Source organism: Diabrotica undecimpunctata, chromosome 2 (assembly GCF_040954645.1).
Source record: "Diabrotica undecimpunctata isolate CICGRU chromosome 2, icDiaUnde3, whole genome shotgun sequence".
NCBI classification, from domain to species: Eukaryota; Metazoa; Arthropoda; class Insecta; order Coleoptera; family Chrysomelidae; genus Diabrotica; species Diabrotica undecimpunctata.
The window spans coordinates 63427469-63445793 of NC_092804.1; the positions used below are offsets into that span (position 1 = coordinate 63427469).

At 32.0% G+C, this 18325-nt stretch overlaps 1 protein-coding gene across 1 annotated transcript in view; it reads left to right on the forward strand.

Moving 5' to 3' along the window:
- The window catches only part of LOC140433324 (uncharacterized), a 55973-nt gene that overhangs the window by 27310 nt on the left and 10338 nt on the right, over positions 1–18325 (forward strand). Inside the window, exons 3-4 of the mRNA XM_072521355.1 lie at positions 3975–4154; positions 13223–13315. Coding sequence (XP_072377456.1) covers positions 3975–4154; positions 13223–13315 — 273 coding nt within the window. The remainder of the gene's footprint in view (positions 1–3974; positions 4155–13222; positions 13316–18325) is intronic.

An 18325-nucleotide genomic window follows, 5' to 3' on the forward strand; every position in this document is an offset into this window, starting at 1 on the left:
GCAGAAGAAAATGTAACATTCAGTGTATAAATGAATTGACACAAAATAGAAACAAAACAAGAATAACCACATAAACAGAATGGGAGAGACCCGTGTCGTCTAAAAAGCAAGATATAAATTACCAATCGGCAGAATAAGTATCGAACGACCGCGCAAAAGATGGAGTGACAACCTTCTATAGAGGTATTAATTCGCCAATGAACAAGCAGAATTGCTTATAAAGAGGGTGAAGAAGAAGAAGTTAGTCATATAAAAAAATCGTTTTAACAGTTATAAAAACATTTAAGTATGTTAACAGTAAATGACATAGTTTATCCATTTTATTGATTTTGGAACCTGGGGCTTCCAATTTTTTAACCGTAGATTCAAATTTGACAAAGTATTCTTAAATTTTCTAAAATACTATATATATATTAATTTATATACAGTGTGGAAACCACTTATGGAATACAATTGTTTCTGTCCTTATTTTAGAAAATAATAAAAAACATTGAGATACCTTAACTTTTAAATTAAAATGTGCGCTTTTTAAACATAAATTTGAATGTACAGGGTGATCCACGCAATTCTGGCATAGTCCATAATCTGTATTTTAAATGAAACACCCTGTATATTTTTATGTTTTTAAAAGATTCTTAACAACCTGATCTCATGTTCAGGTTGAGCTGTACTGAGACCTATATCATGTAGGGTCTATTATGAATAATACAAGGTGAAATTTTGAAATTAATTATAATTTTCTTTAAGACAATTAATTCATAGAATACCTAATAATATAATAATTGATTAAATTACATTAAAATAAATGCTCAAAATGTTCTCCACCTTCTTGTTGGCAATAACACAGTCTCGTATAAAACTCGTCCCGAACTTTGTTTAAAGTTTGAGGTGAAATATTCTGTATTTCTGTAGTAATCCTTTCTTTGAAGTCTTCAATTCTAGTTGGTTGTGTTGCATATACTTTGTTCTTGAGATAACCCCACAGAAAAAAATCCAAAGGCGTAAGATCTGGCCACTCAATAGTACCCTTTCGTCCAATCCATTTATTAAAGATTTCATTTAAGTAATTTCTCACCATTAAAGCTTAATGGGATGTTGCACCGTCCTGCTGGAACCAGACAGTTTCATGCGCTAGGGTCGGATCTATTGGATTGGGATATAAGTTAGCAACTGAAGAAGAACATGCTGTGCATTGAAGCAGAACAAAAAGATCTCATATTAGACGATAACACTAAGATAAAGCACTGCTGTGACTACAAATACCTAGGTATCACTATTTCACAAGATGGAACATTAGAAAAAGCCATAAGAGAGAGAAATACGTCAGGGAGAAAAGCCATCACAATGTTAAACACCATTTTATGGGACCAATCCATCAGCAAAGAAAATAAAAAGAGGATATATGAGACTATAGTAAAAAGTATCACTTTATACAGCTGTGAGGTATGGCCACTGAAAGAAAGAACACTGTCAACGCTGAAAGCGACGGAAATGGATTTTTGGAGAAGAGCCGCAGGAAGATCTAGAAGAGAAAGGATTACCAACGAACGCATTAGAGAAATAATGGGAATCAAACGAACAATCACAGATGACCTAACAACAAAACAACTTATCTGGTTCGGACACTTACAAAGAATGGACGAACAACGAATGCCAAAAGAAATACTAAAGTGGCAACCAGAAGGAAAGAGAAAACGAGGTAGACCGAGAAAAAGTTGGAGCGAAGGAATAAATAAAGAACTGAGAGAGAGGGCCATAGAAGAAGATCTATGGAACAACCGGTCTAAGTGGCGATTGGAAGTCGGAAAACGGCGGAGAACGTTATAAACCGACAAGTAGTAGTAGTAGTAGAAGAACATCGTCTCTTAGCATGCTTAAATATTTTTCCACTGTCAAATTACCATCTACAAATATAGGATCAATAATATGATCTCCTATAATACCTGCCCAAATATTCAACTTTTGAGGATACTGAGTGTGTGTAGTACTCATCCAATAAGGATGCTCCGCTGACCAATATCTACAGTTTTGTCGGTTCACCTCTCCATTCAATGTAAATGTTGATTCATCAAAAAAGAAATTGTGCCAAGAGCTATTTCATTTGGGTTAATTTTATCCATCATTATATACTGCAATCCCGCAATATACTGACACTTAGAGTAGAAGTGTATTGTCTGTATTTAGCTAATTTAAAATAATACCATAACACGTGATAAATTATTAATTTCAAAATTTCACCTTGTATGATTCATTATAGACCCTACATGATATAGTTCGTTGAAATTAGGTTGTTAAGAATCTTTTAAAAACATAAAAATATACAGGGTGTTTCATCTAAAATACAGATTATGGACTATGACAGACTTGCGTGGATCACCCTGTACATTCAACTTTATGTCTAAAAAGCGCGCTTTTAAATTTAAAAGTTAACGTGTTCCAGAGTTTTTTATTATTTTCTATAATAAGGACACCAACAATTTTATTCTATTAGTGGTTTCCACATCCTGTGGAATATATATGTATATTGCAGGATCCAACTTGCACATTTTGGAGACGGCTATCCGTATCCGAGCCGTATTCCCGTTCTCCTCCGTTAATACTCCCGTTGTAAGGCATGCTCCTCCCCCAAATATTTCGATCGAATCGCTCTTCTAATTCCTTCATTCTATGAGCGTCGAGGTCTACCTCTTTTTCTTTTTCTTCTTCCAGGGGGCTTCCATCTCTGAAGTTTTTGTGGCTACCGTTCGTCAGCCGTTCTCAATAGATGTCCAATCCATTTTAAACCTCTTCTAATGAATGTTTCTGTAGCATTCATGTTATTTCTTATAGATTCGTTGGTCTTTCTTTCCAGACTGGATGTTCTAGCACTTCTTTTCAAATAATCAATTTCAACTGCCAACAATCTTCTTTTAGGTCTGCATTAATTGTCCATACCTCAGAGCCATAACAAAAAACTGATTCAACCATGGTTCCTTTTGGAAATGTTGCGATCCCACCATAAGGAGTTCAGACATCCTACAATTTTTCGTCATGATTAATTCGGTGTTTAATTTCGGTTTTTCCCAAGCCATTCTTATCAATGAGTGCACCTAAATATTAAAATTTTTCCAATTATTTGATTTCCACGTCCTTGTTTATCAACACTTCAAACCTTGCATCTGAATTGATAACTAAATATTCCTTTTTCTTCATGCTGACCCATTTTACATATTCTCTGTATAGACGCTTTATCATAAATTATTCTTGATCATAAGAATCTTGAGCTAGGACGACTTGGTCATGCGCACAGTTCAGGGAGAACAGTACGTAGTTTCCTATGGGGATTCCCATTCCCTGGCAGTGGTTTTTCCAATTTTGGATGGCTGCCTTAATATATAAATTAAACAGTAAGGGTGACATACTGCATCCTTGTTTTAGTCCTTGAGTTACTTTTATTTTATAAAACAAATACTCTTCCTTTTAAAAATATTCTCTAATGAAATTCCAAAGGCTTATCTAATAGCAATGCTAATGCAACAATAAGTAAATATTATTATGTAGTTAAACAGCATATAGCATAACATTAGCACGTGTAGCGTTACAGCATAATAAAAACATAACGTAAATTTTAAATTAAATAAATAAAGAATAATACTAATGTAAAAACGTATCAAATGAAATGTAGATAATGCAACAATTTTATTAAAGAGTTTTCTGTGGATTAAAGTTTGCACGAAACAGAATCCATTAAAATTCTTTTTCTGCATCGTGTTTTTAAAACATTTATAATGATTGAAATGCTTGAACGACGAATCCTAAGAGACAATGGTAATTGTAATAAGCCTTTCGTCATGATTATTTTCTTCAAAGAACAAAAACCGTTGTTTTCGAAGTGTATAAAATAACAATACAAAGAAAAGAGAAAATCATATGCCGCAAATTACAGTCTTTTGTCAGTATTCCGCTCTAACCCCCTTTTAACTTTTGTGTTTCAGCCCAATCCCTCCTACCAATTCGGGTTCGATGTGAAGGATGAGTTGCACACCAACTATCAGAATAGAAAGGAACAAAGAGAAGGAAACAAAATTACAGGAAGTTATTCAGTAGTCGACTCCGATGGATTCATTCGAACTGTTTCATACACGGCTGATCCCAAAGAAGGATTCAAAGCTGAGGTAATACTTTTTAGATTAGTTTGGTTACTGTAAGCTACGATGAGAATTTTCTTAACATGCAAATGAAATGTTAAATATCGTACGCCTATTAACCTATTTTCAACTTACTAGTCCGTTTATGTTTCATTTTCTTAATAGGTATACACTAAGAAAACATCACTATGAACACAAGCTACCACCAAGACTTACTATAAGAAATAAAAGTGTTCTGAATTAAATTCCTTTGAATATGTATAGATACCGATAGGTACATCAATATTATAATAGAGTTTTTATTATTATTTTAAAGATTTTATGATAAGCTAGTATTTGTATTATTGTTAAATAGTCTCTTAGGTAAGTGACGTAAACTTTATACTTGATCTACCTAGTAAATATTGGAAGTAAAAAGCCACTTTACTACTTACTAAAACCTAGACCAGCTTAATTTAAAAACAAATTGCACACGAACTTTGGTATACTAGAAATTTCTTGTGTATCAAGGGAATTCTATGTTAGGTGTTTATATAGAAACAATATTTTCACAAGCAGCGTAAAATACTTAATAGAATAAGGAGCTATCTAATCTGAGAAGAGGAAAAAGACAGCTAAATTAATGTGTCTAGGCTGCAATGGCATTTGACACAAATAATATTGTGTACAATAATTACAATAAGGACATATTACTGATTGCTACAGTTAATCTGTAAGCTTTAAATAAGAACCTATGACTACATACATGTTATATCCCTAAGTTATAAACTAAAGGTAAAATAAAGTCATATTCTGAGACTTGAAAAAAGGTACTTAGTAGTAAAGTGGCGATAAATTTCAGCTCCTAATAAAAAAAAACGTGTTTTTAGTTGGTTTATACCAAAAATTTAAATACAAGTTTGTACTAAGAGTGAAATTAAAGTGTTTTCTAATTACAGAAGAGAACAATTGTAAGTATAATTTTTATTTGATCCACATAAAACCATTTAAAGGATTTAATTGAAAACTAAACAACAGCAGATCTATTTTTATTTCCAATAAAAATGCCAATAAGCCGGCTTAATTACCTTAAGTCAGTAGCGGCTCTAGTATTACTACTATTAAATGAAGAAAATAAAAATTAAAAATGGATGACAATTTCAAAACTGACACAGTAATCACCAAACCATTATTAACATCTTCAGCACCAACCTCTTCTTCAACATTAACGTACTCTAATGCCATAAGCAGCGTTAACTGTCCATCCAAAGAACAAGCAATTGTTTTGTCATCAGTACCGGATATAAAAATACACGAATACATAACAGCAATAGGAACTTTAGTATAACAAAAAAATATCATCTTTGCGTCCAGAATCTCAAATAACAGAGTATGCATTTATCTCAGTAACACTACAATCTTACAAAAATTACTAAATAATCACAAATCCGTTTAAATACAAGGAAACGACATATAAATTAGAAGATTAATTACTCCTGCGAGCCGACTAGTGATATCAAATGTCTGCCCCAGTATTACAAACTCTATTATCGAAGAAGAGCTCAAAAAATTGGAGCTTATTGCGGTGTCTAAAATAACATTTTTAAAAGTTGGCATGTCTGAATCTGAATACAATCAAATATTAAGCTTTAGGCGTCAAGTATTTGTTGCTCCAACAACTAATAATCATATCCCAAATTCACTTCTAATATCTCATGACAATACCCCCTACAGAATTTATCTTTCCTTGGATGGCCTAAATTTCTCTTAAAATGTAATACCACAAGACACAAAGATCAAAACTGCACTATCGAACCAATTAATATACAAAATATTGACCAGCTATCTCAATCTGTAAATGTTAGTATTTCTGAAACAGAAAATTATTCAATAAATAAAACATTCCTTGCATCAGAAACTCCAACTGCTCATTAATCCAGTACTCCTGCTACTTCTTCAACCAGACCACTACCAAATACCTCCTCCAACTCACAAAACCTACCCGAATCACTATCTAATAATACCAACAAGTTTTCTGAAAACGTAACAAAGGATTATACAAGTGACCTAGAAAGACCCAAAGTGCTGAATTGTAAATGGTATACATAAACACAAACGACCGACGTCTTAACAACAATTTTTCAAGGATCTTAAAAAAGATACATGAAACAGACAACTCTTCTGTGACCGAGGACGAAAGCGACGGCAACTCTATCCAATAACCAAATTCATAGTTCAATGGAAATTGAATGGCTTTTACAGCCTTATCGAAAACTTAAAAATATTAATCAATGAATTCTCACCTTAAGTAATATGTTTACAAAAAATACGACCTTCTAATAATAATGTAAAATTGAAAAACTATACACCATACATTAAAAATAGACCGATGCAGTAAATAACTAGCGGTGGTGTTGGCATCTTTGTGAAATCTACGGTCGAGTCCAAAGAAATTCCGTTAGATACAAATCTGAAAGCTGTTGCAGTCTCAATAGTTCATCATTTTAAAATTAACATTTGCAGTGTATATTTACTACATCAGAAAGAATCCATACTCCTAGAACTACAAAAGTGATTTAAAGAAGTGACAAATTCCATCTCATAAATTAATTCTTGCTGACACAAATTGTCATAACGAATCTTGAGGATCTTCGAAAACTGACAAAAATGGCAAAACTCTATTAGAAATAATTAACAACCTCACACTGGTGCTATAAAACACAGGAATGCCTACCCGTTTTAACTCATACAATGGCACGTTTTCAACCATCGATTTATCCCTCAGCAATTCAACTTTAGTACCACTACTTGAGTGGAATACACTTTCACACCTATTTGACAACGACCATCTACCAATTTTGATTACTCGTATTAAAGACACAAACATTAATACAAAACCATATGAAACATGGAAATTAAAATCAGCGGACTGCGAAAAGTACACTAGTTTAATAACTGAACGAATAAAAGACTTCAAAATATTAGAAGATATAATCATTGCAATAACAAATTTAAATGCTATCCTAATAGATTCAGCCAAAGAAGCGATTGGAAAAACTAAAGCTACCACAAAAACACCTCTACCCTGGTATAATATCGAAATAGAAACTTCTTTGAAACAAACAAAACACTTTTTAATATATTGAAAAAACAGAATTCCGTAACTAACTTAGTAAAATTTAGAGCATTAAGAGCCAGATCCAGATTTCTAATTAAAAAATCTAAAAAAGAAAGCTGGGCCAATTATGTCTCATCAATAAATTAATCTACACCAATAAGTGATATTTGGCAGAAAATAAGAAAAATAAAAGGCTTAACCAAAATTAATCATATCGACACCATTGCTACAGATAACTTAATTACTTCAGATAAACTAGAAATTGTAGAAATCTTAGCGGATCACTATCAACTATATTCGAGCAATGATCAATACAACTCTACATTCTTAAAATACAAAGAAAAAACCGAATTGTCACAAATCAAAATAGAAGATGTTTTATGCCGTCTCAATATAACGATTACACTAGACGAGTTAAACGAAAACCTAGGCAATGCTAAAAAAAACTTCTTCAGGACCTGATGATATTCCAACAATATCTACTGAGAAACTACCTGAAACAGTAAAGAAAATTTTAGTTGACAATATTTACACAAATAAAGTGTTTCCTTCAATATGACGTCAAGCAAGTATAATTCCTTTTTTAAAAATAATTAAACCAAAAAACTTACTATCCTATCGTACAATATCTGTCACCAGTAACGTTTGCAAACCAATGGAGAGAATATTAAGTAAAAGACAGAAATGGCACTTGGAAAAGAAAAAACTTTTTATTCCAATACAAAGCCGATACCGTTCAGACATATTGACAGCTGATAACATTGTTGCACTAGAATCCGAATTTCATAAAGCATTTACAAATCAACAAAAAGTAATCGCAATATTTTTCGACATCAAAAAGCTTTCGACACAACATGGACGCATGATATCCTCAAAATTATGAAAAACTGGAAAATAGATGATAACTTTCTCGCTTTCACCAAAAACTTTTTTCAAAACAGGTCAATACAAGTAAAAACGAATGGATTTATGTCAACATCGAAATCACTCCATAATGGAATTCCTCAAGGATAGGCCTTAAGTCCAATATTATTCTTAATCGCAATAAATAATATAACAAACCACATAAAGCTTCCAGTAAATGCTAATCTTTTTGCTGATGATCTAGTAATATATGTTAAAAGTAAAATAATAGAATTAGCTACGCAAATTTTACAGAGAACATTAAACAGCTTAGAAATGTGGTCTTTAGAGACTGGCTTAACTTTTTTAACTGAGAAGACTAAATGGTAATTCTCTGAAACAAGTCCGCGAAATCAAATTTTTGGGTGTAATATTTGACTCACAACTCACATGGACTTTATATATCAACAATTTGATCAAATCCTCTCAACAAAAAATAAACTTACTAAGAGTTTTATCCAATCATAGATGGGGTTCAGCTACTAAAATTCTTCTAAATTTATATCAGACATTCATAAGAAGCAAACTCGCCTACGGATGCATCTGTTATGAAACAGCAAATAAAAATCAACTAATAAACTGGATGTTATTCAAACCACATCTCTACGACTAATCATTGGAGCCTTTAGAACCATTCCAATAAGAAGCCTTTAAGTGCTATCAGGGGAAATGCCACTATACCTCAGAAGATGATATATATCACTATGCTCGGCTTCAAAAATTCTAAGCGCAAAGGATCATACCTTTGTCTCAAGTTTACTATCGGAAGAATCACTAGAACAATACACAAATTACACCACCAAGACAGTACCATTTTACGAACGAGTTAAAAGACTACCGTATTATATCAATCAAATCACCTTGGCACCCATAAAAATATACCAGTCACCTCTCCTTACTTAATCATAATAAGCATTCACACATTTCTGCTGAGATCAGGCTTCAGTATCATGCAAATTTACTCAAATATTTTACTTGTTCTTCACTGATAAACTCTAGCTAATCTAGGGTTATTCATTCTTTCTATTTAATGTTTTTCGATCAACTGGAAACTCAGTTTCTTCAGGAAAAGCCTTCTAGAAATGTTAGGACTATCGTTGTTTTTTCTGTTAATGATCTGGCTATTGATTCCTACAGTGTTCATTAGAGGGAAAAAAATTGTCGAAGGCCAGCGACGACTGTTGCTTGCTACATTATACGTTGCAGAAAGCTCGTCTACTACGTCAACTCCGCCTTTGGTCAAATTATGAAAGAAAATAATTTCAGGCAGCTTATTATGAGTATCTGTTACTGTTGTATCATGGTGGAGAGAAGATATAAGTAAAACAACTTTTTTTTTTTTTTCGTACATACGAAACACCAGAGATCACGATCAGACACGGGAGCAACAAATCTTTCTACAATGTCTTTCGGGGCATTGCTAATTTGTAATGGACCTTCCGGCTGCTGTCTCACATATACCTCCATATTGAGTAGGTAGTTCGTACGTGCGTCAACTAATGCATGTACCTTGATTCCATAATTCGATGGCTTATTTGACATATTGCACAATCTCTGCACATTTCTGCACATCTTTTTCTAAACGATTCAAGCTTTTCGTCAATTGTCAAAAATTCAGAGGGAGAATATGCAGATTTACAATTTTCCACAAACTTGTCGAAGAAAGCTCTGATATGAGCTAGTTTCTCTAACTTAACTTTTTCTTAACGGTTTTGTTTGTTATCGAATCTTAGACATAAAATTAAAAATTATAATCGACGTTGGCTCATTGTGCAACGAAAATCGTCCATTCTTGTTCTGTCAGTGTTCTAAAATTTATATAAATGACGATGGTTATTTTTTAATGAACCAGACAGGTAAAGGAACCCCAACACAGCCTTGATTTCTATCACAGATGTATTCCCATAATGTGGAAAGTTCTTCCAACTTTCAGATTTTTTTGCAATTCGTTGGTTAGTATGCTTAACCAAGTCAGCAATCATTTGTCCATCAATAAATAGCCAGCAGCACTCAATTGCTATCTTGGCATGCTTTGCATAATTTTTAACTTCCGGTAAATGTGTAATTCAGTTTTCTGCTCTTGTTCGAACATTTCGCTTATTGGGTTCTTTACTCCATTTCATTCCATTCTTTTCGGAATAATAACAACCTTGTCCCAAGTTTTGACCTGTGGTACCCTATACAAATTTTGTCTAGAATCTTTAAAAAATAAATAATAAAAATTTAAAAATTAAATAATATACAGGCTGTTACATTTAAAATAACAAAGTTGCTGTTCACTTTCAATATAATCGGAAGTGACATGTCTATCAAAATATTTTCTTTAAGATTTTTGTAATTTTAATCCTCATAAAAGAAATTTTCATAAATATCATGTAATTAGTTGCCGATATACAGGGTGTCCCATAATTAGATGTACAAGTAGCTAATGGGTGATAGCTGACAATAAAATAAAGGGTTTGAGCTCAAATTGCTTAGGCAAAATGTTGCTAGTTTTCGTTCTAACGGGTGATTCATTAATATTTTGTTATATTATGTTTAGGGATATATTGAAAACTATTTAACCGATTTAAGTGAAATTTGGTATCTTGCTATAATTTAGTATGCTTAATGTGAAAATGATATTAATTTTACCATTGACAGTAGGTGGCGCCACCTACTATGACATTGGTTCATTAATGTGGCCATAATTTTTTTTGTCCGCCCTGTATAAAGATTGTGGGAAAAAAACATGAAATAACATTCATTTCTACACAAAAAATATATTCTTGTTTTAAATCAAAAAGTACACCGTTTCCGAAATAAATGTATTAATGATACGCATGCCAATATTTAATTTTTCGTAACACAAGCAAGTATCTAAGTATGCTGTGATGGCAAAGTCAAGGCGTAAGGACGAATTTGTTTACTATTCGTTGTCAAAGTGTAGTGCGAGTCTATTATTATATAAAAAAAAGAATATGTGTGTACTTTGTACGCAGGTAAGAAGTTATACTTTTATTATATGATTTCAACGAAATAAATATATTTTATTTTAAACAGTTTATTTGAGTTTGTCACTAGCCATGTGACTTCTTTCCGCAAAAGATTTATTATAGTGACGAATATAATGTAGAGTCGGTTTGAAGAGGAAATTACTTAATCGTAAATTAACAGGATTACAGGGTGCCAAGAAAATAAAATAATTACTGGTAAAGGAAAAACTAGCACAAAGGAATGGTCTGGAGCTGAATTAAGTAGGCTCACGATAAAGGTGAAAGGGAGGCTTGAATTGTGAAAATCCCAGAAGATCTATTTAACACAAAAAAAATATATAGAAAACTGTACAATAAGAAAATCAATAGTAACAGATGCAATAACATATCGAGGACAAAAAAAAATTGCAAGAATTAATAAAACCAGAAAATCTACACCTTTTGTGAATATAAAACAAAGAGAAATATTCGACAGAAGACATGAAAACAAAAGTAATTATATTATTTTCTGACGCACTGCACAATAAAAAATATTTTGCTCCATTTGCATAAAATAATTTAAACTTTTGTCATATTTTAAAATTTGGAAAATGTACCCTCTTCGTTAATCATTCGGATGCTGCGGAATTCTATCGTATTTAAGACCGTACAAGAAACACTCATTATTAGTGTAGTAAGAGTAAAACTTTTTCGATATCTTTTTGCCAATAAATTTCACCACAAACTTGAAGAGACTCTTGAACAGAAAAACACAAAAAGAAAAATACATCTAGACGTCGTCCTTACCGAATTAGGTCAGCACTTGATATGTTTCTGAGTAAAACAACTAATATTGAATTATATATATTGTAGGCATTACTGCCACTTAGTGTCTGCTCTTGTGAAATACTAATAAAATCAAGTATAACACACATTAAGGGTTAATAAATAAAAACCTTTCTTAATCTGATAATACCGGTATATTATCTACTGTAATTTATTTTAAGTATCTAAAATATAGGAATATTTTTATGCCTTGTATTTCTTGCAAAAGAATAAACTTACAAACGTAATACTAAAAGTATTACTTTCAACTTAGTACTTATTTTCAACAAAATTGCTCTTTCTAAATACTGTTAATAACTTTTTTATTATTTATTAAACTGTTTAAATGTACATGAGCTTAGAGTCTTATGTAATGATTACTTAGGGTTATGTAGTCAATTTGACTTTTTACAATTTTACGAGGGGTATCTGCTGCAGATTTCCATTGAGATAGTTTGAAAAAAAAAATTGCAAAAATCTGCGAAATAGTCTCGCCATTTATCTATATCGCCAAGACCAAAATCTACAATAATGTTTTTTTATCTGCCTTTTCCTTAGTAATAAGGTCACCCATCAGAATAATTGAATCTTTAATCTTGAGTTGATAAGTATCAGTTATGACATCTGTGTGGAACTTTCAAAGTTCTTCTAGTTCACTTTCCGCCCTCGAAAGAAATTTGTAATTGATATTTTTCTTTTTCTAGTACCAACTTTAACAATGAAGGTTGGTTATAACCAACAATTGATGTATTTTTCCTTTTATTTAAAGTTTATGTGTGGTTAACCTGGTCCAGTCGCAAATTTCTTGTTTCCTCTTCTATGTTACCCTTCATAATGAATTGTAATAACTTACTTATTATTTCTAGGTATGTGCCCTTAGTTTGCTATCTTTTTTTATTAAGATCATAGGTATATACGTCATTAAAAGTATTCTGTCTTTTTCCATTCTTCTGTTCAATACAATTACGACTATAATATGATGTGTCCATTCTGAAATTCTCTGGCGAACTGAGGATTAAACCAGAAGAGATCCTAAAACAATCAATGAAGAAACTTTTGGCCTTTAATAAGACCACTGGACTTAATTGGAGTTTAATTAAAAAATAAATGGGGTATGGTACCTAGGTCTTATGACCAAGAGCCAGATATTAACGCCTCCTCTCAAACTAAGAAGAAGAAAACTGAGACTATGGTTGTAAATTAATTTGTACTTTACTTTTTTCATTAAAAATGTAGTATTTTGTAAATATTTCTTCTTATTTAAGCATAATATTGTCTGTACGTAAAACCTAAAGTAATACCCAAGTTTTTTTTAGGTTTCTAGACAGCCAACGGATATAGTTGTGAAAATTCCAAAACCCTTACCACAATTTCAGCCAGTACCAAAACAGCGAATACAATATGTTGAGGTAAGTTATAATTTATATCTAATAAATAAAAAGAAAAAATAATAAATAATCATTGTACAGTAATTTTCTTTTTAATCCATTAATGCCCACAACTATAAATTATTATTAAAACCAGTCAAATCAATGTTTTCTGTTACAAAATTGTTAAAAGGGACATAAAAAAATGTTTAATTTTTTTTTTTGATATTTAGTTTATGATTTTGAGAGTGGGTCGTTAACGACCCCTTGGGCATTCACTGAAAGAAAAACTAAGATTATGTTTGTCTTTATTTTATTAAAATTCATTAAAATGTTTATCGGTGGATTTATCGGTATAAGTGGACTTTGAAAACTTCCACATGTTTGGTAGTTTTAATTTTATACTGGGAACATCTTCTTGTCTGTTGGAAAACTATTAAGTAGGAGCTTTCTGAGATGGTGTTGCTACCCAGAAGCTTTTTTTGATCCAGGCATTTTCGACCTAACTCAATATTTTTTTTTAAAATGCTATGCAATTTCTTTCCTAAAATTTAATTTGTCATGATAATATCCATAAGAGCGGGCTAGTTGATTAGCATTAGTAACACATAAGTCAATTATTCAATGCAATATTAAGTATACCATTTTTTTTCTCTAATAGCAATTCTGTAATTGGATATTTGATCTACATCCCCCATCTTCTTTAAAGCCCACGCTTCACCGCCGCACATTAACGAGATCAGAGTTCCCCGCCCAATCGCTTCCAGTTAGACCAACCTGCGTCTGTTGGCATTTTCTCGATCTAATATTTTATTTTCGGATATTACTCGACATCATCAACCATTTCTATTCCTTTTAACCACATATACTTTGTTTCCGATCTGCTACCCTTGAGTTATTATTTTTCAATAAGCCTTTTCTAACCCTCCAACCTCTCTAACATTTCTTTGCTCTCCTCTACTAATAACTTTCGAAAAACGCTTTGATCAAGGAGCTGCCTCCTTTACTTTCTCTGTTAGTATATTAATAACAAGAATAAACAGGTAGTGAGGAACTTAAATGCAAACCAACCATCACTGAAAAACTTTCGGCCAATCCGACAAAAGTCCTTATTTGGTTTACGCTCCTCCATGCCTATCCTTTAAAAGCCTTACGTACTTCTCAGCAATTAATTTTTACTGTCATACATCTCCATAGTTCTTTTCTAGATATTGTGTTAAACGCCTTCTTAAGATCTATAATCACCGAATGTAGCTCTTTTTTTCGCCCTATTTCTCTATCTACTGTCTCAAAGTAAATAAGACATCAGTTGGCCTCCTTCCTAAAATAAACCTAAACTGTTCTTCTCCTATCGATGTGTCTTTTCTTAACCTTTGCTATACAGTTCTTTCTCAAATTCCCAAATTTTGTTTTTTGTTTTAATACTATCAAGGTGATTTATTAACATTTATAAATGCAACTGTCTAAAACCTTCTCAAGATTGCGCTAGGTCCGTGTTGCGCTATCGGTTAGTGAAGAGTTTATTTTTTTTACACAGAACTTACACTTAAAACTTTTAAATATACCTTTTTTTCCTAATTATCGCAAACATTTACTTCTTCTTCTTTAAGTTCCATCTTCTATCGAAGATTGGAAATCATCATGGCTATGCGGACTCTGTTGACTGCCGCTCTAAAAAGTTCTGCACTACTGCATTCAAACCATTCCCTTAAGTTCTTAAGCCAGGATATTCTTCGTCTTCCCACATTTCGCTTCCCTCGGATTTTGCCTTGCATGATAAAATGTAATAATGCTTATTTTTGCCCTCATCACATGTCTTAAGTACTCAAGTTTTCGTCGTTTGATAGTTAATATTATTTCCGCCTCATTTCCTATTCTTCTAGTTACTTCCACGTTTGACATTCTTTGAATCCATGATATTCGTAGGATTCTTCTGTAAAATCAAAATTCAAAGGCGGCCAACTTATTCAGATGGACCTGTTTTAGTGTCCACGCTTCCAAGCCATAAAGAAGAGTAGAGAACACGTAACATAGAAGCATTCTCAGGTGTAGTTCTAACCTTATATCCCGACAACAAAGAAACTTTTTAAGTTTAATGAATGATGTAAGTGCTATTTCAATGCGTGTCTTAACTTCTTTGGTTTGGTGGATAAACATTTACTGACGATGTAATACTCTAGGCAGTATACTCTACTTAAACTTCATTACTATAGCTTGATAGAATCTGCCACTGAACCTCTAAAAATCATACGAATAAGTTTGCTGAGAATGTCAATTTGGGACCCCAAAAAGATGCAAGAAAGTTTAATATTACTGCAAATAAAGTCAGTTTCTATAAAGATGTTAAATAAATAAACGTTAAGCGATATATAGCATTTTTTATTATTCTCATGAGATCAATAATATTTATCATTTCCGTTGACTGGTTTCGATAGAATTTTCTTAACTAGATGCCAATCTTTAAAACATATAGTCTGAAATTTCGGTTTTGAGTTTTGGCAACAAATATAAGGCATTGGAAATATGCCCAAAACACGCTAAAGAGTATATAAGACTGCATCTCTTGGAATACACAAGTACTTTTTTTGAAACGATACAACTTTAGCTATAAATTCCACCTAATACCGTTGTTGTGGAAGCATTTTTTGTGACATGCGATCGTTTGTGATGTGATTATTTAAATTCAACTTCTGGCCATATTTCAATTTCCTCACATTTTTTCAAAATCTTAAAACCGAAATTTCAGGCTATATGTTATAAAGACTGAAAGAGAAAATGATAAAAAAAACTTTTATTTATTTAATACTTTGATACACACTAACTTTATTTGCAGCAATATATAAATTTTTTTAAGAAAGCTGCACTTTTTACCTTAAATATGCATTTTGAGTTTTTTCGATAGGAAAATCTTATCAAAAGATATTAAATTTTTACTGTCTAGTTGATACAAAATTTTATTTAAAATTGATTTCGCGCGTGTAACTGACATTGAAAATAATTGGTTGTTTCAAGCGTCGTTTCTTCGATTCATTCTATACAACAAGCGCTAATAAATATTTTTGTTTAAAATTATCTTAGCTGCATTGTCTATTTAAAACATTTTTTCTACGGTGTAAAGATTCGGTTGGTAAGATTCGGTGTAAAGTTTCTACGGTGGTTGGTAAATCGATTTTTTCCTTCCTACGGAGGGGAGTTTTAGGAAGAAGTCTTGGGGTACAGCTTATTTCATATCGAGTGGCGAGCCCTTTCACGAAATAGTTAATTGCACGGACAATAGAATATCTATGGTCAGACCCATGCAGTGGCGTTGCAATATTAAACAAATTAAATCATTTGAAATCGCTCTAATTACAAAATTATTACTCACTTAAATAATAAATGGAGTTTGATTGTACACAGATTGTTTTATGGATACCAAACTTTTTGTTTGCAATAATACCATCTTTAATAATTGATACTCTATAAAGTTTGGTAAAAGTTAATTTCTAATTTAGTATCAGTAACCTTAAAACCGTAATTATAAAGTCATTATTAATGACTCCTTAACGACTCGTTAAGGACATACACAGAACTGAAAAGAATTATTTCCGAGAATGTCTAGTCACTGGATTTCAAATGAGTTCGTAATTTAGTCTCATTATGTTGTCAAGTCTAAACAAGAAAGGTGCTACCACGCGTATTAGAACTATTTTGTGGAATGGAGATGGTTAAGTGTAGTACGAGTAAACAGATCAGATTAACACCAGAATCCAAAGGAATAGTTTACAATGTATTTAAATATATGCAAATTCCATTTCCTGAAGATAATCGAACCAGTATTAAACAACGTATGAGTAAAGTTACTGGAGTATATTTACGTACAGTAGAAAGAATCATTCAACAAGCAAGTATGGTAACAAACGCAGAGTCAAATAATACACTAAAATTTCTAGCTACAACACTTGCTAAAAGGAAAGCAACCCTGACAGACTTGAGGGAGTATGACAAACAGTTCATTAGAAATACCATTCATCGTTTTCATGAGACTGGACGTTGTCGTGTATCATTGAAACTTTTGCAGAAAAGGCTTAAAGACGTGTACGAGTGGATTGGAAGTGTGAGTTCTCTCCACAGAATTATGAAAGATTGGGGATTTAAATGGAAGAAAACGAAAGATAATCGACGTTTATTAATTGAACGGAATGATATTCGTGCTCTACGCATTAAATATTTTGACAAAATTAAATATTACACAGGCGAAGGTAAGTCAATTGTATATATTGATGAAACCTATGTTCATGCAGGACACACTACGCCAAATAGCTGGACAGATTACAGTGGCAAGGTATTGTTCAAAAACATGGTGGTGGGGAGTTGGGTTTCATACAGAATTCCCTTTTGATTTTTAAGTCAGGAGCTAAGACAGGAGATTATGATGATGATATTAATTCAGAAAATTATGAAAAATGGCCGAAAGAACAGTTAATCAGTTACAAATTAATAAAGCACCCACCAGTAATTTAAAAAAAATGGATATGATATATTGGTTGACAAAAAAAAATTTACCATTTGTAACGTCAATGTTAAAACCGCAATTGTATGAAATCATCAAACGACACAAACAATCATATTCAATATAAATTTAACAAAGTGTCGCAAGAATGTAGACATGTTGTTTATTTAAAACTCCCGCCATAGATAACTGGAAGAAAGTGTGTGAACATGTTGTCAAGGTTGAAGATAAGTATATGAAAAGTGAACGTCGCATAGACGTAATTACTGAAGAATTAAGGATTGATTTAAATGATTTTAATGACGACGACAGTGTATCTTGTTATGAAAGTGAATAATATATATTAACATTACGATGTACCTATTTAACCTATGTGAATATAAGTTTTCCAAACTGTCCTGTATATATGTATTATTTTTTTACTTTATTACAATCATTTCGTATATTGTGAGTAGTAATATAAATAATAAAGGTTTTCAAGTTAAAACAATCTTTGTAAGTAATATTTATTAATACTGTAATCTGTAATACGTATAAGTATATGGTTTCACATACAGACA